This window comes from Mustela lutreola, chromosome 7 (genome assembly GCF_030435805.1).
Source record: "Mustela lutreola isolate mMusLut2 chromosome 7, mMusLut2.pri, whole genome shotgun sequence".
NCBI lineage: Eukaryota > Metazoa > Chordata > Mammalia > Carnivora > Mustelidae > Mustela > Mustela lutreola.
The window spans coordinates 143909630-143929248 of record NC_081296.1 but is presented as its reverse complement, the minus strand read 5'-3'; the positions used below and the strand labels follow the sequence as shown (position 1 = coordinate 143929248).

The window sequence follows — 19619 nt, the reverse complement described above, 5'->3', positions numbered from 1 at the left end:
CTGGTGAATATATGTGTATTTCTGTCGGGTGTGCACATAGAATGGAGTATCCGTTATTGGGTATGTGCATGTCCAGAACATACACTTCCCCTTGACCGTTCTCCCAGCTGTGTAGGAGAGTTCTCGCAGCTCCACCTGGTTCTCACACTTGTGTCCTCTTCATTTTGGCCATTTTGATGGGTGTGGTAGTGGCTCTTTGTGGTTTAATTTGCATCCTTCTAACTGCATTTGAAGAGTACTCACCGTTGGATATCCTGTGTGGTGAAGTCCCCTGTCCACTGTTCATTTACTTGTTTGTTCCTTATTGATCTGTAGAAATTGTTCATGTATCTTCTACCCTGGCTCGCCTTTTCGCTTTTGTAATCAGGTCATGTAACCAACAGACATTTTAAATTTTAATCTAGTCCAGTTTGTCCATTCTTTCCCCTTTATCATGAGTGCTTTTAATGTCTCCTCTAAGAAATTTTGCTCATTTGAAGGACATGGAGGTATTATCTTGTTTCCTTTTTTTTTTTTTTTTTTTTTAAAGATTTTATTTATTTGAGAGAGAATGGGAGAGAGAGGGAGAGAGCATGCACGTGTGCGCGCACATGTGCAGGGGGAGGGGCAGTGGGAGAAGCGGGCTCCTGTCTCTGCGGGGAGCCTGAGGTGGGGATGCAGGGCTAGATCCTGGGACTCTGGGATCATGACCTGAGCTGGAGGCAGATGCTTAACCCTGAGCCACCCAGGCACACTTCTTAGGTTGTTTTCTAAACACTTCTTTGTTTTAGTTTACACCTTTAGATCTGCAGTCCAACTGGAGTTGACTTTTGTGTATGACTTGAGGAATGAGTCAACACTTGCTTTTTCCATCTGGATACATAGTTAACCTGGTTGTTACTTGAAAAGATCATCTTTTTCTGTACCACAGTGCAGTATTGTTTTTGTCACTAATTAAATAACCTTATATGTGTGGGTCTGTTTCCATAGTGTGTTCTGTTGCATTGTCTTTTCTTGTGTCATTACCCACCCTGTCTTAAGTATTGATGCTTTATACTGAGTACTGGTGAAAGTCAGTTGACTTTTGCATGTTAAGCCATCCTTGCATTGCTGTGATAAAGCAAAATGGGTGTTAATGCATTCTCCTTTTTGCATGTTCTTGGATTATTTGCATATTTTGATTAGTATTTTTGCATTTCTAGTTTGAGAGATAGGTCTATAATTTTCCTTTACTGTAGTGTCCTTGTTGGGTTTTGGTGTTAAGTTTATGCTGGTCTCCTGGAAAGAGGTGGGAAGTATTCCCTCTCATTTCAGTCTTACTGAAGGGTTTAAGATTCTAGTTCTTCCTTTAAATGTTTAGAAGAATTCACTCTAGTGAAGCCATCTGGGCTTGGGGGTTTTTAATAATCTGTTTTCTTTAAAACCTATAGGCCTTTTCAAATGTTCTTTTTCTTCAGATGTTAATTTTGGTAGGTTATATTTTTCAAAGAATTTGCCCACTTCTAAAATACTATCTTGAGTGGCTACTAAGAACTAATTGATACTAAAAATAGAAATAACCAGGTAAAACTTGGCTCCATTTGGAAAACTGCAACTTTTTTTTAGACATTGTTAACTGATTTAATATGAGGAATATTCTTCATTGTTGTTTGTGGGAGAATTAACAGTGGTTAATGCTGCTTGAATTAGGTTTTTTTTTTTCTAGTGTGATTTACATGGTCAAAGTTAGTTCCCTGAAAACAAATTATATTCAAAGGCTTTTGCTATGTGAAATATGTAATTAGATTTGGAGCTTTTTTTTTCTTTTTTAATTAGAGAGGAGGGGGGAGGGGCAGCAGGCTAGGGAGAGAGAGAATCTTAAGCAGGCTCTGTACACAGTACAGAGCCCCACACGGGGCTTAGTCTCACAACCCTGAGAAAATGACGTGAGCTGAAATCAAGAGTTGGACACTTAACTGACTGAGCCACCCAGGTGCCCCTTGGAGCTAAATTTTTAACTTTGCTCCATTTTGGATTAATTTTGGATTTATTGTTTTCTAAAGACTTGCATTCATTTTGGATTAGACTAGTGAATTGTAATTTAACATGTTCTTTGGTTGTGCCTTGTAAGATTGTTTCTAAGGGATAATAAACATAAAAAAAGTGATTAAAGTATGAAATAATAGTATCTTAATAATTCTTTCAGAGGGGGGAAGCCAGTATTCAATTAATCTCTCTTTAAGTTTTGCTTATTATTGGTGAGAATTGTCAGCATGTATTCATTTATTAAAAAAATTCAGCTTGTGCCTGGCACCCCAATTGGTTCTGGATGTACAGATTTACTGTCTTTTCACTGAAACTGTTGACTTTCTGAAAAAGTGGCTCTGAGACCTACAGGTTGAGGGGCACTTAGCTAGGTGATAGCATGTGCAAAGGCTCTGGGGTAGAAAGGCATTGGTGGAGGTGCTGAGAGGTCCTCACGGCTGTTGGGAGGTGGCAGAGTTACACAATCCCAGTTAGAGATAGATGCAGGGCCATATGTAGTACGGATTTTGGATTCTAGCCTGAGTGCTGGGGGAGTCCAGTGAAGGTTTTGAGCCGTCTTGCTATACTGGTTTGACTCATGTTTTCCTCAAACCTAGTTGCGCACTGCTTTGAGCTCTGTTAGTATTCTTCTTCTGTTCTTAATCACTTTGTTTTTTTTTCTGGGACTCGTGCTTGTTGGTAATCCTGGGCAAGAGCTTGGGTCTGGCAAATGACAAATATTTACTTCTGCCTTTAGCGTTCATATTGTGTATCACATCGTCCCTTGTCATTCTGACAGTTTACTCACGATATCGGTCCCTTACGCGTGCCAGACTTTACCCATGCAGTAAGGTGTAAGCAGATGTGGAAGATTCTGAAACCTATTGCGTGTCTTAGGCTTTGCTCATGTTCAGACAGCATAGGATGTTAACTGCACCCTGGCTTTGCAAGGTATGGTGGCTGCCAGTTTGGGCCTTCGGTCTACTATGGATTCTTTCCTGTGTTTTCTTTTTCTTTCTCTCTCTGTTTTTTAAAGGGTTATAAATGCTCTGGGAGATATGACCCTCCAGTTGTAGTTGTTCCTGCTCCTTTCCCATCCTTTGTAATCCCCACATGTGTCAGTGACATCTCACACTCTTCACCGTGCCTCCAGCGCAGTGTTCTCCAGCGCACCCCCCCCCCCCCCGCGCCGCCTCCAGTACACAAAGTTCTCCTCTCACAGCCAACAGCAGACCTGTCTTTTTAGTGATCTGCAGATTTGACTTAACTAATGAACTCAGTGTGTATGTTGTGGGATTGTGTAGGGGAGGAAGAGGAGCCAGAGGCCAACATCTTTGTGGGTCCTGTGGTAGAAATGGGGCTTACATGGAAAGGCAGACAAGGTCATTTGCCCAAGATCTTGTACTCACCGAAGGATTCTGTCACCGCTCTGACTTTGGAGCCCACTTCTTTTTCCTCTTTCATCTGGATTCTTTCTGTAATGTGTGTGTCCAGGGTTTAATTGTGACATAATTGAGCGAAACAAGGGTGGTTACCTTAGGAGGCTGTGTTTATTCTGACGTTTCTTCTCTTTTTTGAAAGCTCTTTCTAATTCCTGTAATGGATATAGTTTTGGAAATTATATTTAGCAGTAGTGAATCTTCATCTTTCTTATTAGATTAGTTTAGTTTTGGGAACAGCCCCAAGTTCCCTTGATAGCTAAGTGTGGATCTGTTTCCAAGTGGAAATATGCAATTGGCCCCCAAGGATAGAGAATTGTAGCTGGAAATGTGACCAACCCTTCTGGTTCCTCTAGGGTCGGGATAAGTCTGTGGACAGTACCTGGCACAGGGGACTCTCAGTGTGCAGACGGGCAGTTCCGGCATAATTCAGGATTATAACCAGGAAGAGGAATGTCTTCTCATGGAGAGAGGAATCTTCAGGAGCCTCTTGTCTTTTCTTGCACTGTTCCTGCCTCGTATAGAGATTTGTTCTCGGCTGAGATGAACTAGGGGAGAGCCCTTTTTGGATGCTGAGAATAGAGAAGCAGGGGCCCCAGTCTCGCTTGAATTCCCCAGGATGAGAGTCGGAGCCTCGTGGAGCTGTGTGCTAAGGTCCTTTAGGATGTGGCCCTGCCTTGTCTTAACCTGTTGCACTGTTTTGCCACACTCGAATGAGAACGGTGCCTTGGCACACTGCTTGTAATTTCTGCAGCTTGACTCGCCTGTGTCCTTTTGTGCTTCTCCACATGCCCTCACCCCCGTGGTGTCCTGTTACTGTCTCCTCACCCCTGTGATGCCCTGTCACCGTCTCCTCCCTGATGGGGCTGGTACTGCTGGTCCTTCGAACTGACCTCCAGTCCGGTCCTCACCTTCTCCAGAAGACAGGTTTGTAGTATGTATGTCTTGCTCGTTAAGTATTTGTTGAATGAATGAATGATTTTAAGGGGCAGGACTTAAAGCTCATTTAAATAGGGAAAATCACCTTAAGTGTTACTCTTTAGACTGCCCAGAAGTACAGTTGGACAATTTCCATTTTTCTGTGTTCTGATAGTCAAACATATGTATCAGTTTGTAGTAGAGTTTTATTTTTAATATTGTTTTAAAATATTTTCAAGCTTATGAGTTGTAAGAATAGTATGAAGAATTCCTATACCGATAGCTACATTTACCAATAGTTATTATTTTCCACACTTGGGTGTTCTCTCTCCCCCCCACACCCCCTGCATATAGTTGTTATTTTTCTGAACTTTTTAAGAATAAGTAGCAGGCATTATGCTCTTCACTACTGAATATTTTCAAGGTCTGTTTTTAAAGAACAAGAGCATTCTCTTACATGATCACAATATAGTTATTGAATTCAGAGAATTTAGCATTCATTGATGATAATTCAATTGCCCCAGTGTCCCTGTAGGGGGAGGGAGAAAGGTTTCCCTCTGTGCTCTTCGTGGGTGGAGCCTGTGAATTAAATCAACAATGGACAGATGAACAAGAGAAAAGATTTATCTTGTGTGCACCCTGGAGATTCCCCCGACGGAGTGGAAACCCAAGGAAGTGGCTGGACTGGAGAGCTTCTGTACCATTTTACTAAAGGGCCATGTATTGTGGACAAATGACAAGGCAAAGGAATGGGGGAGTTTGGGCTTTTCGGGGTGTAGGTTGTGGGAAGGTGAACAGATGACAGAAGACAGTAGGGGTTGGTAACGGGGTTTGTGCAGGTGCAAGTCAGGGGTGTCTTTAGTGGTAATTGTCATCTCCTCCTCCTGGTGCTGAAGTGGGGACGAGGGACACTCACAAAAGCAACACTTACGTCCCGCTTGTAGGCAGAAAGGGAAAGGGCAGAGAATTTTTCCTGTATCTGCTATTTCTCTGTTGCCTTCAGCTCAGAATAACCCTTACGGCAGGGCGGCGTGTTTTCAGGTGGCCTGTGTGCTCACCCTTCAGCCGGTCACGTCCCTCGCAGTGGCGCTCCTTCTCTGATCCAGCAATGTGCATTGTGTGTAGTGGTCATGTGTGTTCACTCTCTTAATCTGGAATTGCTGGGCAGCTTTCAGCTTTTATGACAGCTGACATTTTTGAAGAGCACAAGCCAGTTGTTTTGTAAAATGCATCTCAGATTCGGTTTTGATGCTAACCCATGATTAGATTCTGGGTTCTCACTTTCGGCAAGAAAAGTGCATAAATGATACTTCCTTCTCAGTTCATCACACTTAGGAAGTACATGTCAGGCTGTCCCGGTACTGATGAGGTCACTTTGGTGGAGGGTGGTGTCTGTCAGGTTTAGTGTGACTATATAGTGTGACTATATCCGTTTTCATGAGGATTTGCAGGGAATCTGTGCCCAGAAACAGAGGGGGGCGGGGGCCCAGAAACAGAGGCTCATTTGAAGGTTGGGATATATTTGTCACAGCTCTCTAGGGAAAAGGGAAAGCAAATAACGTGAGTGGCTGGGGGTCTTGCACATAGCTGTAGTGTGGCGCTTTACCCCTTGCCTGGAACTTTTAAGGTGTTTACTTTCCAGACTCCTCGTGTTCAGCAGTCTCTCAGACTCATTTTGTCTCAGGACTAACCTCTCTTTGGTATTACAATATACATGCATTATATTGTGTTAGAACAGCTAATGTAGAAAATTATGGCCTCTTTTCCTTCATGGATGTTCTTACAGGGCATATAAAAGATAGGCTAGAACGTGGTCATGAATGGAGTACATTCTAGTATAGCAGTGTTTTTATTGAGTAAAGTACAGAAACGTGGAATCAAACACTAACCTGAAAACTGACCTTGAAAGTCGGTGGTTTATTAAGCGTTTGCCTCTCTTGAAACAAAACTGAAGGGTAAATGCCACTGTAGGTCACTCGAAGGGGAGGGATGGTTCTGGCTGCCATTTTGGTATGTTGGAATGTTGTCTTTTTAGGAAGTATTCCAAGTACGTGGGCCATTGGCTGGCAGCCTAGAGATACTTTTTATACACAGATTTTGATGGGTGATACTTGTTAAAATGCTCTTTGACCTGTATTCAGTTTCAGTTTTGGATAAATCTAATTTTAGGCATAATGACATTGAAGTATAAACATAATATGTTTGTTACAGATTTACAGAAACCCAGAAATTTATCTGGTTTACAGAGTAGTACAAGAAAAGAAGGCTAATGAATTTGTGGTTTAAGTCATAGAAACTGGGGTAAGTTTTAACTACATCTGATGGCTTAAGGGAGTTTTAAAAACTGCTTTTTTTTTGTTTGTTGTTTTCTTTGTTGTTTCGTTTGTTTTTAACCTAAAGCGAAATCATTGCTCTTTAGATGGATTTATTTAAGTCATCTCTACACCCAACATGGGGCTCAGACTCACAACCCTGAGATTAAGAGTTGCGTGCCCCGTCGGCTGACCTGACCAGGTGCCCCCAGAATCATTTCTATCTAAACTATTGTCATCCTACAAGTTATCCTCAGTATGAAAGTTTGTTTTCCAATTCTAAATGTAATAAATTGTTCAAATTGTAGGAAATTTTAGAATGCAGAAGAGTTTTAAGAAGAAAGGAATCGCTCGTGGCAGTAATCCAGTCCCATCCTGAATTTCGGGCTGAATTTTCTCTCCATTCCTCCTTTTCTTCTTTAGTTTTTAACTTGACTTAGTCATGGTCTTCTTGTAAATAGAAATGCTCTACTGTTTTTTTTTCTTTCCCATTGTATGCCATACCGTAACCATTTTTGTTATGAGCTGCCATCATTTTTAATGGCTTAGTTGAATTGTATCATGTAAGATGAACCACAGTCCACCACACCATCCCCTCATTTGGTCTTAGACATGGGGCATTTTTTGCTATTTATAGATGGTAATGAGGAGGAGAGCATTTCTGTATGAGGGTTGTGTGTGTGTGTGTGTGTATTAATATTTCACGATAGATTGGTATGCAAGGATTGTAAATTAATAACGACAGATGTAACAGTCAGGGAGCAAGAATTCCTGTCCTCTTCCAGGTCCTTGCAACTGGGCTGAGGCTCAAACTGGCTGAGAGATTGACAGGAGAAAATCAAATGTAATAGCGTAAGTACAGGGAGACCATGCGGACGTGGACCTTCCAAAGATGGGCGGGCATAGCGAGAGTCTGTGGGTCATCCAGAACTAAGGGGAAGGGCAGAGGGTCTGGGACCGCAGAGGAAAGGAAAGCACTTCACGGGGCCATAAGGAGAAGAGCAGATGTTTGGGGATTAGATGTTTGCTCTGCCTTAGAGATGGGTCACTTAAATAAAATTGATCTCTGCTAATAGCTCTTATTCCGGGAAAGACCCTTGATTTAGATTCTTTTATGTGCTTAATGGAAGGGCAGAAGTTTCTTTGGAGCCCACAGGGTCTCCTTGCCTTCAGCTCAAAAGAATCTCCATGCCAAAGTAGCCCATCTTGGGGGCGGCCTATCCTTGGCCCCTACCTAACAATTAACAGTAAAAATGGAAGTATTTCTCTTGTACTGTGTATTTCATTTTCTGAAGATGCCGGTGCTTATATTCTTGAAATTATTATCCCTTTTCTTTTCTCTTCGGTCTTTCGATCCGGTCTTTCCACCTTAGTCTTTTCATAATCTATATTTACCGAATGGTAGTTGAGAAATCCTTGAAATACTTATTTTATATACCATGGGTGTTTGGCTTATTTCCTATCTTTTGGGGTATTTTTATATTCTCAGACTTTATCCATTTGATGATGATTTCTTTCCCATCATGTAGCATTTCATTGTGTGAGAAATGGCTAAGTGAAGTAATGTTTTCAGTGATGTTTGTGGAGCCAGACAGAAGTAGGTATAGTATGCTTTTTTTTTTTTTTTTAAGATTTTACTTATTTATTTGACAGAGATCGCAGAGAGGCAGGCCGAGAGAGAGGGGGATGCTGAGCAGAGAGCCCTATGTGGGGCTCCATCCCAGGACCCTGGGATCATGACCCAAGCCGAAGGCAGAGGCTTTAACCCACTGAGCCACCCAGGCGCCCCTTGGTTTTTGCTTTTAAAGAGAACTAGTGGACACAAAGCTATTTAATTTTATTTCACACTGTTTACCGAATTCTGTGACTTAAATGTTTGATTTTCATTCTACTGTAAATTCATGATGACTAGGTGGTTTGTGGTTTTCAGGTTCATCTGGTTAAAAATACTGTATAAAGTTTTGTATACTTTAAATGTATATGATAATGTGTTTCCTATGCCAAATCTTAGGATTAATAAAGTCTTAGGAATTGCCTGAAAACAAAGGTTTTGGATAGAGGTGGGGGTATAGTTTTGTAAATACTACCATATATTGAGAGTTTTCTGTGTTGGGGGAACTTCTTTCTACCAAGCTTAACAGACGTGGTCTTACTGAGTTCTCTTGATAGCCCGGGGTTATTTAACAGGCAAGGATTAGAGGTAGCTTGATTAGCCCTTGTCTTGACATTGGACCCTTTGCCTGTTTTCAGACGATTTTTTAAATGAAAGATACTTTAAAAAAAAAAAAAGGTCTGCTCTCCAGATCCCTGGTGGTCTTGCTCTGTGCCCCTTACCCACGGCGGGCCTCTCTGAGGGGTGACTGGGAAAGCACTGAGGGATGAGGACGCCATCTTGGCTTCTGAAGGGAAAAACAGCTGGGATTCCTCCTGCTCCAACTTTGATTTAGAGAAGAGTCTGGTGGGAGTGATTTTTAGACGACTTGGATCCTTTCTGTGTGCAGGTTCCTTCTTAATGTAGTTAAGTGTTTGCCCACTTAGCTCTATCTTCCTTTTAAAAGCTTGTCTCCCTCCTGTAGCTGGGCAGCATATTCTAAGATTTCTCCAGTATTCAGATTCCAAGAAATGGAAATTTGTTCTTTGGCATGAATTTTATTTGAGGATATAGTTTATGTCCTTTTTTTTTTTTTTTTTTTTTAAGACCAGTCTTGAGGAAATAGAATTAAAAACGGAATATCTTCCCTGCCCCAGAAAACCTATCCACAGAAGTAGAGGGAAGAAAGCAGTCCTATTGCTAGTAAGCGTGAAACCAGAGTGTGATGTGCATCACAAGCTGTCCCCAGAAGAGACTCTTTTGTATAGCTAATTGGTTAGACACTTGACACCCATGTTTTTCAAGGCAGAATTGCTCATTTCCTTGCATCTTTATGACTGGGGGGAGTCAAGTGACCAATTAGGCCCATCTCTTCCTAGGAAACTGGGAGATCAGGCATTGTCTTTCTCAATGATTCTGTTTCAGGCATGGCTTTCAGGTCCTTAGGGAGACGTTCCTGAGATGTGACACTGGGAAGAGGCTATTTAGCCTTTAAAAAGATTCACTTACATTTGGAGAAGATTTGAGAAATTGTGAACAAAAGGAAGAGGGAAGGAGGCTTTTCCCTTTATTATTGCCTGGGAGAATCAAGCCTTTTATTTTTAATTTGCCTTTATGCCAGTAATTGTATTAACCTGTTTGCATGTATCGCCGAGGATTCCCTTAAATGATTTTAGGGTTGGTTGGTTAAAATAATGCCCTAGATCTCCATAGCATATTTGTTACTAGGACCTCTAAAGGCTTTTCAAACATTTCTTACTTTCATTTGTTAGCTTACAGAAGTACTTTAGACGCTGTTTTAATGTCTCGGTGTTACTGTTGTGTGTGTGTTTGTGTGTTTTGTCTTTTGCTCAGGACGCGGGACTTTATAGTAGTCCTGCTTGGGCTTCATGGGAGTAGGATGGAAATCTTGGACAGTGATACTTGTGAAGTTAACAGTATCAGCATCTGTGACACGTAGTAATAAAAAGACTAAGTTGGGAGTTTTGTTGCCAGTTTTAGAAATGTGTACCAAGAAGCTCTAGATGCTTTTAGACATAAGATAAGCAGGGTTGAGCTGTCTGTTGTTACAAGCCTTTGTCTGAAGGGCTACAGCTGCATACCGGATTTAGATGCTAATGTGGGTGAAGTCTGCTGGTTTGTACTAAAACTTGGCTGAGTGTCTGGGATGTGGCACGTCTTTTCCAGTCATCTTAAAGGGGCTTATCAGACAGGAGTTTGCATGTCTGTAATAGAAGTTACGGTCATCAGTTAAAGTGAAAGAACTTGGCCTGTTGGTTCTGTATTCATGAACACATGAAATAAGTTGTCCTTGTACTTGGTGTGTTAACTCCCTGATGTATCTCTGTACAGAGTAGTCTGGGGAAATAATTCGGATAACTCAGCAGTAATTTTGTAATAGTGGAATTGCATTGATGTTTAAAGGAATATCAGTGTTCTTATTTTAGTTAGGGTGTTTCTAGAAAAGACGCGAACGTGGATTGGAACAGTGTAGAGCAGGACACATCAGGCCTTGTTGGTGTCTTGAGTTTGCATCTGCGTAGGTGGCAACATAGAATGGAATTAAGCCTCCAAGTAGGGAGGGAGCTTCAGAAATGCAGACTGACCCCGGGAGAGGGAAGGTCTGCGCGCACGGAACATGGTACTGACTTACATAGTGTTCAGGGACTTCAAAAGCCAGATTTTACTGGGGGAAAATGTCACGTACTTTCAGGGATTCTCCCGTATAGCTCACCGGATTGTGCTAACAACTTTCAAACGTTTTCATTTGTATTAGAACATAATAAATACTAATTTTAAAGGCAGCTCTTTGAGACATGTACTATTTTCTTGACACTTTTGGTAGAAAAATGAGTTTTCGGGAATCCTGTTCTGATAAGTTAAATGTGAAAATTTTGTCAAATAGGAATATTCTTAAAGTTGGTTTTAAAAAATGAGTTGTGTGTTCTAAAATACTCTCTCTGATTGCTTTTAGGTTACCTAGGGTATGAATTAATACAGACTTGGAAACTGAAAGAACTTAGAATCAGCATTTTGAGGTAAATATGTACATATTAAAATAGTGCTAAGGTTTCCCCATTCTGCTTTGTTAACCTTCTAGCAAATCAAACTTGTCTCTGAAGTGAGAAAGTGTAACCAGAGCATGTCCTTGTCCTCACGCGGTCTGGACGAGACCCAGACGGAGATGCGTGTGACAGCTGCTCCCCCCTGAGCTGCTGGTAGCGAAGCCATCCAGGGTGTTGAGCACGAGCCTGAGTGGGGGTCACATCTGACCGGATCAGCACCTGGTGACTCAGTTAAGCTTTCTGGCTCAGGGCTTCACGCTTCCCTTCTCTCTGAACTGTAGTCTCTGAGGAGAACCACACTACATTTGTATGCATTTATAACAGTATTGTTGAGCTCTGTTCTGCATTCTTTTATTTGCGAATGTGTTCTGTAAAAGAGGCCATGGTATGGGTTTAACCGTGGCATTTTTAATTCCATCTTGAGACACTGAAATCACTGACCAATTGCGTCCGTGTATCGAGTGATTGGGATTTCTCTGCCGAGTGCCTCTCCTGGTGATCTTTATTTCTTTCGTGTGTGTAAATTTAGGAAATAACACATGCTTGTCTTCTTTTTTTCCCCCCCCCATTGTCCCGGCACTATCTTTAGATTTCCCTGTATCCATTTGGAAATCTTTTCTTGGACTTGCGTCCAGCTTTTTCTCTCCCCCCCGAGCTCTGGAAATTAGGCATGCGCTTGTCATAGCGCGTCCTCTCGTTCTGTGTTCAGAGAGCAACAACCCAGATGTCTTTTGTGTAAAATTTAATACAAAATAGTGGTCTTTTATTTAACTCCTCATGCCAATAGGGCTTTCTTATAAGATGTGTTTGTATTCTTGTTTAAGTGCAGGAATCTTACATTTGGCTATTTTTGCATTTATTTTTAGAGCAGAAGCTTGGGCATGCTGTGATTTTCCAATAAACCGCTATCACAATGTCAAAGTGCAGTTCAGACAACAGCAACACAGAGATCGCAAACATTAACACGGTAAATCTGTGACTTATCATATGCGGAGGAGGAAGAGTGTTTATTCATGTGTTTTACTCCATTATTTCTGAGTGAATAACAGATGGAAATTACAAAACAGCCTCACCGGTTTCATGAATGTAGATTGGCCAGAAAGTTAAGATCTGTGATTGAAAACTAGTTGGGAGGAGTTGTCTATTGGCTCCATGAAAGCTGCTCACCTGATAGTGAGTTCTTCTGCGAGACTGCAGGACTTCTGCTGACCAGCGGGGATTCAGAACTTCTCATTAAGAACGAGTTAAGGAAAAAAAAAAATCTATTTGAACATGTCAGAGAAAATAAAAAATGGCAAAATTGTAGATTTTTCTGTTTCCACATTATTGGATAACCGTCTCAATTTTTTCATCATGGATTTGTGTTTTCTAGGAATAGAAATAGGAAGTGTATCTCTGGGGCCAGCCACTATATATGAAATGAATGAGGATTAACTTAGCAGTTACGACATGATGGAGACGTTCACTGAGGGTTCAGTCACCGTCCTCCCCTGCCTTGCAGGTCCTCTCCGGCCCATCTCCTCGCCACCCCGCCACCCCGCCCTCCGGTTTGGGAGGGCATGGATTTCCAAAACATAGAGAACTGGCTTTTGAACTGTGACCAGTCCACAGTTGTTGGGTGACACTCATGAATCTCTCGTTGAGTTCATCAGATACTTACATAAATGCACGTACGGCGTGTTTAGCAGGAGATTGAGGAGCTGCAGACAATGAGACGTGCATCTTGCTCTTAGGTAGCACGTGCGCTGGAGAAGGATAAAGCGTGTATGTGTGTGTCTCTCTGTGCATATATGTGCAAGATGACAAAATTTGAAAGGCAGACAGAAGCTCTTGGAAGCTTTTTTTTTTTTCCCCCAAGATCTTATTTATTTGAGAGAGAGAATGAGCAGGAGGAGAGGCAGAGGGAGAAGCAGACTTGCCTGCTGAGCGGGGAGCCAGACGTGGGGCTTCATCCCAGGACCCCGAGATCATGGCCTGAGCTGAAGGCGGCTGCTCAGCCGACCCAGCCCCCTGCCCTGCCCTCTGATTGGAAGGTTTTTATGACACTTTTTATCCTGCATAGTTGCCCTGCTTGTTTACCATGTTCTGGGTTTGGTTGGATACAGTATGACCCAAGTCATCCCCATGAGACCTACAGCTCCTGTACGCAAGGAAATCCCAGTCCAGCCAGTCATTTTTGTTTATTGGCTTTTTAAAAGTCTTTATTTGGAAATAACTTCAAACGTACAGGCCAAATTACAAGAGTAAGCATAGGAGAAAGAACATGTGCTCTGCCCCATTCGCTTTGCACACTTCTCTGTGTGTGTGTGGTTTCTTTTTCTGACCCATCTGAGAATGTGTGGCATCCATCTCATGGCTCTTTACCCCAAGGTGCTTTGGGGTGTATTTCTTAGGAATAAGGATACTTTGTTAACAGCCATAGCGCAGTTACCGGCTTCACTGACCTGAACAGTTTCGTGAGGGGCTCTGTGATGCCCTTGATGGCGTTTCCTGTAGTACAGGACCCAGTCGGAGATCGCTCGCTACATTTAGCTCTTGTGCCTCTTTGTAGTCTTCTTTAATTTGGAGGACTTCTGTAGTTTTTCTTTATGTTTTATTCCTTTTTGAAGTCTATAGATTCTCTTTTAAAAAATGGACTATTTTTTAAAATAGTCTTTTTTAGACTGCCTCTCTGGAGCAATTAGTTGTTATTATTACTGCTGTTACCCCTGTGAGATGAAGTGGTGACAGCGGTGACAGTGGCTGGAGGAGGGGTGCTGCGGGTTCCTGGCTGTATGTGGTGTTGGAGGTGGAGGAAGAGGTCTTTGGGGATTTGCATTGCTGCCTTCTTCCTATTTTATTCTCGCCAGCTGCCAGGATGTAGCCTTATTCCTGACACCTTTTGCCATGTTTTAGATGGTCTTGGATTAGCATTTGGCTTGGACCAAAAGTGAGCTGGTCAGGCTTGAGCATGAATCATTCCAGACAGTGGGCAGCCTGTCGCAACGAAGATGTCGAGAGGTATCACCGGGCTGGAGGTCAGGTGGGAAGCGCCCGCTGTGTTGGCTGGGGGCCTCCAGAATGACCTGCTGCGTCTCTGGGGGGTAGGTGTGGTGGGTCTGACTTCGGGTTCTGTGCAGCCGTGTGGAGTAAAAAGCTTGACTGATGAACCTCATTGCTCCTTAATACCCACTTGGGTGTGTCTGTCCTCACCAGCCGCGGAGGAATTGAGATTGGTTTGAACAACCATGAGCTGGCGGGCGCCACCAATGGGCCTGAGGAGTTGAGCAAAGTGGACGCCAGGTGTGGGGTAAAAAGATGGCTGTTGGGCTTCGGTTGAGTAGACAAAGAGCACGTTGTGTCTCTAGGAGAATGGTAGCTGTCAGCGTGGACTCCAGAATCCTTGGCTTGCCATCTCCCTCTGAGAAGGGTGACGAGGAAGGTTGTGCTGTCTGGTCCAGTGGCACCTGCCCCGCGGAGGTCCTGGTCCACCGCAGCCCTGGGCCCCCTGCTGCTGGCTTAGGATCTCGCTGCCGTTAGCTGGATGCTGAGTTGTCAGCTGAGCTAATCCCTGGAATCGGACGTGGTATCGTTCCTGTGCCTTGTGACAGGAACTTGAGACTCCTTGTGATCAGGTGGGACAGCTTCGGTCACTCTGCTGTGTCACGGTTGTGCATTTCACATGTCAGGAGAGTCAGAGGTTCATGTCAAGGAACAGAGTGGGCTTCTTTCCTTCCGGTTTCGCAGAGTGGTAACAATGAGCGCTCCGAAGCAGGATGAGGGTGAAAACTTCCTTGAGGGGCAAGTAAATTCTGCTGGCAGTCAGAAGCTGATAGACTTTCATGGTGAGGTTTGAGACCTTAACCCTCTATCTGCAGGTTAGGAGAGACTCCTGTTTAGTCTGTCATTTTACAGAATCGAATTTCTCATTGGGAAAGCGTGCATGAAACACAAAAAGTGCTTACGTACCATGAAAAACTTACAGAATGGTGCGTTGGCTTTAATTTATGTAGTACGTGTGTAATTTTAAAGGTACATATTTAAATATTTGGTCAGTTGTGCCATTGTGATAGGCTGTCAATTGAGAAAAAGACCTTGTGTGTTTATGGGCTATTGATAAAACGATAAAATGTTGGCAGGCTTTTGAATCTTTCTTATGTGCAGGCACAGTGCGCAGTGATAAGCGCCCTCCATCCATTATCTCATAAGTTTATCAATAATGGCATCAAAGAATTGACAAAGAATGTTTGAAATGTATTTAAGTGCCTATCAACTGTGCTTCGTATGTACGTATATGTTTAAAAAGGCATCATGTTCATATTGTGTTTAAAGCTGTATGAGAAAAGGCATAGTTCTCTATCACTAAATATAGACACGGATTTTCTTCGGGGGTTCAAAGGATTCCGTTGTGTAACTGTACCATGATTGACATAGCTCGCGTTTTTGTTCGTACATTCGAAGGTGTTTCTTGCTTTCAAGGAATAATGCAGCAATATATACTTGTGTACTTGTGTCTGTGTAGTCGCCTAGTTCTTTCAGATAACTTTTTAGATGTAGAATTGCTGGGTTGGAGAGTGTGGAACACTTGACTTTTTAAAATGATCCTCTTAGATCAAGAAAAAACGAAAACAATTATAGGAAAAGTGTGAAAGGGTCCATAGGAATGATATGCTGATGTTTCTCTTGTTCTGTGCTTTCTTTTGTTCTTAACCCTGCATGGTGGTGTAATGGTCTTCTTTTTCCCTTTTGTAGTAAGCTGTGCTAGAGCAGAAGGCAATGAAAGAAGCACTGGATGAGTGAAAAGCCCTGCTTTGCAGCCCCTCAGCATGGCAGGCCTGCAGCTCATGACCCCTGCCTCCTCACCAATGGGTCCTTTCTTTGGACTGCCATGGCAACAAGAAGCAATTCATGATAACATTTACACGCCAAGGAAATATCAGGTACTAATGAGAACACTAATACCGGAGCATTTTCACTAAAATCGAATAAATCAGCATATCGTTGACGCGACTTCTATAAAACCCTTTCACCTTTTCAAGCTCTCCTCCTCTGATTAATTTTCTCATTCCGGATAATTTTGTTCTTAATAGCATAGCCCTTTTCTTTTCTAACAGCTGCCGGGTGATTGATTCGATAGTTTTATTTGTGAACATCCTTATTTTTTTTTCCCCTCTGAAAACCTCCCCTCTCCTTAATACCCACTTGGGTGTGTCTGTCCTCACGAGCTGCACAGGAATTGACATTGGTTTGAACAACCATGAGCTGGCGGGACCCCGGTCACTGTAAACTCAGTCATTCAGATTCTTGGGAAGTTTTTTGTCCCCCTGAAAAACATCCTTGCATGTTTACACAACACAGCTGCACAGTCACAGACTTTTTTTTAAAAAAGATTTTATTTATTTATTTGACAGAGAGAGAAATCACAAGTAGACAGAGAGGCAGGCAGAGAGAGAGGAGGAGGCAGGCTCCCTGCTGAGCAGGGAGCTCCATCCTAGGACCCTGAGACCATGACCTGAGCCGAAGGCAGAGGCTTTAGCCCACTGAGCCACGCAGGCTCCCCACAGTCACAGGCCTAAGATGACTCTTATGTACAGATACAGAAGGTCTGTTTCTTGGCAGATTCATCGGAGGGAGATTGTAGAAAACAGTGACGTTTCCTGGATTAAAAGAAAATCCGATTTTCCCAACCTTGTACTTCGGTAAGAAGTGTATAATCTTTTCCCCCCGCTGTATTTCTAGGTTGAACTGCTTGAAGCAGCTCTGGATCATAACACCATCGTCTGTTTAAACACTGGCTCAGGGAAGACGTTTATCGCAGTACTACTCACTAAAGAGCTGTCCTATCAGATCAGGGGAGACTTCAACAGAAATGGAAAAAGGACGGTGTTCTTGGTCAACTCTGGTAATAAAAAAATTATTTTATAAAATTGCGTGGAGGAAATTGCATGAGAGTTTATGGTGAAGCCCATTTTCTCTGTGGGCATTCAGTTAGATTATTCAAAGTATAGAGAGTTCGAGAAATAATGTCTTTGTTGAAATTGTGGTAGCAGAGACATCCTTTTGACTTTTTTCTTAACTTTGTAGCAGGCCTCTTTTTTAAGTGTTAGCATTTTATTCTATGGGGGTTAGACTTCAGCTTTTTCTTTAAATGTAATTGCATTTTTTTTTTAAGATTCTTTTTTTTTAAATTTTATGTGACAGAAATCATAAGTAGGCAGAGAGGCAGGCAGAGAGAGAGGGGGGAAGGCAGACTCCCTGCTGAGAAGAGAGCCTGATGCCAGGCTCAATCCCAGGACCCCGAGATCATGACCTGAGCTGAAGGCAGAGGCTTTAACCCACTGAGCCACCCAGGCGCCCCATTAAACGTAATTGCATTTAATTCTGATTCTGCATTCTTTGCTTGAGTGACTTTTTGGAACATCATCGAATCTAAACCTTGGCAGTTATTTTTGCTCTTGATGTTTTAGCTTTGCAAAGTATGTCAAAGGGTGCTTGATTATGAGAGCAGTGACTTTTTGATTTATGACTTTGCTATGCCAGTTACAGAAGGGAAGTTGGATGCTTCTTAAGAGTTAGATATTCAGTAAGACTTTATGATACTGGTTTGTATGGGTTTGGCATTATGTATTAAGAGTACCAGCTGCTCGTAGGGCGTGAGTATTACCCTGCCGCTGCTCTCCTTTTGTTTGTTTTTTTTTTTTTAGATTGTTTCGGTGTGTGATGTACTTTAAACATATATTTCTTAGTGAAACGACCTGATTTTACTGAAGAAAACAGGAGGGTAGATCTGGAGTAGTTACCATTCTAGCCTAGAAGTTACATTCCTGGTTTGGGGAAAATCAGCCATAAATAAGGAAGTTGGTGAAAGGTTCTCTGAAGGGAATGACAGAGGGTGGGGTCTTGAATCTAGATCTAGTGAGTGCGTTCTGGAGGATGAACTTGGAAACAGGATTTTCAATTGGCTATCTGAAAAATTGGGATTAGCTGTGATATATAGTAATAAAGATTTCCTTAGCTGTCTTAATCACTGGTAGCCTGGAGAACCTCCTAGATACGATTTTTCATATTTACATGAAATATTATATTTGTCTTCAGCAAACCAGGTTGCTCAACAAGTGTCAGCTGTCAGAACGCATTCAGATCTCAAGGTTGGGGAGTACTCAAACCTAGAAGTAAACGCATCTTGGACAAAAGAGAAATGGAACCAAGAGTTTGCTAAGCACCAGGTGAGACTCCTAGAGAAATTTCACTTTTCAGATCCCTGCAGATCCTTGGCTTCGTTCGTGAGATCACGAGATCTCACATTTGTGAGATCACCTGTAACCTCAAAAACTGTACTTTCCTGTACTGCCCTGTACTTTGTCAGCCTAAAATCTAGCCCTTACATCCTCTTTGTCTTACTTCATAGAAGAGAATCAGCTCTATACTGTGATGTACTTGTTTGAAAAAATGCAATTTCTGGTGACCTATTTCCCACTTGTAGATAACCTGCTTTTCAGAAAATTTATGCTTGAGTTGAAGGTCTTGAAACTGGAGGTATTTCTTGGTTGAGATCTCTGGGTCTTTGAGAGACTTCTTCTCAGTGATCCGTTTCTGTGGAGGCGGCACGAGTTGAGCTACTCTTGGGTGTCGGTGGGTGACGTGGTTAGGAGGGGCTTCCTCACCAGCCGGGAGCTGTCCATAAGGACGAGTGTGTCTCACCTGTGGGGCTGAGTCCTCATCCATAAAACAGTTAAATGTCCGCGCGGTGATGAGTGACGACACTATAAAAGAATATCGAGTCTGCACCTTCATCCAGAAAATCTTCTCCGTTTAATGGGAAAAAAGAGGAAAACAAGGTGAATTGTTTTGTGAGTTGATTAAACTGATAGGTCTTATCAGTCAAAGTATGGCTGTTGGACCCTAAAAACCTGAAGTACTTAGTAGAGTTATCATTAACAACATAGTCTCTGTTGTCAAGGATTTTTTTTCTCATAATCTCTTTCTGTATTTTCAAAATTCTGCTTCTTGACTCCAAAGTGTAAGCCTCCATACATTTAGATTTTGTTTTGACTAATGAATTTCTTAATTTCACCCAAATATGATGTTTCCGTAATCTGATTTAGTCTAAGTGTATCCAGGCTGGTGAAGGGCACATTTTTATGCTGATGCCATTTTCTTTTAGGTTCTCGTTATGACTTGCTCTGTCGCCTTGAATGTTTTGAAAAATGGTTACTTATCACTGTCAGACATTAACCTTTTGGTGTTTGATGAGTGTCATCTTGCAATCCTAGACCACCCCTACCAAGAAATTATGAAGGTAAAGTTTTAGATGTTATCAGTCTTAATTCAA

The 19619-nt window shown here is 42.3% G+C and overlaps 1 protein-coding gene across 4 annotated transcripts in view; it reads left to right on the top strand.

Moving 5' to 3' along the window:
• DICER1 (dicer 1, ribonuclease III) overlaps positions 1 to 19619 on the top strand; it is a 69902-nt gene that overhangs the window by 9661 nt on the left and 40622 nt on the right. For 2 of the 4 annotated variants that reach the window (XM_059183020.1, XM_059183019.1), the window contains exons 2-7: positions 11218 to 11281; positions 12175 to 12275; positions 16040 to 16227; positions 17027 to 17189; positions 18383 to 18513; positions 19452 to 19586. In XM_059183020.1, the coding sequence (XP_059039003.1) occupies positions 16114 to 16227; positions 17027 to 17189; positions 18383 to 18513; positions 19452 to 19586 (543 nt within the window). In that variant the 5' untranslated portion in view covers positions 11218 to 11281; positions 12175 to 12275; positions 16040 to 16113. The remainder of the gene's footprint in view (positions 1 to 11217; positions 11282 to 12174; positions 12276 to 16039; positions 16228 to 17026; positions 17190 to 18382; positions 18514 to 19451; positions 19587 to 19619) is intronic. The other 2 variants (XM_059183022.1, XM_059183021.1) reach the window with 1 other exon arrangement.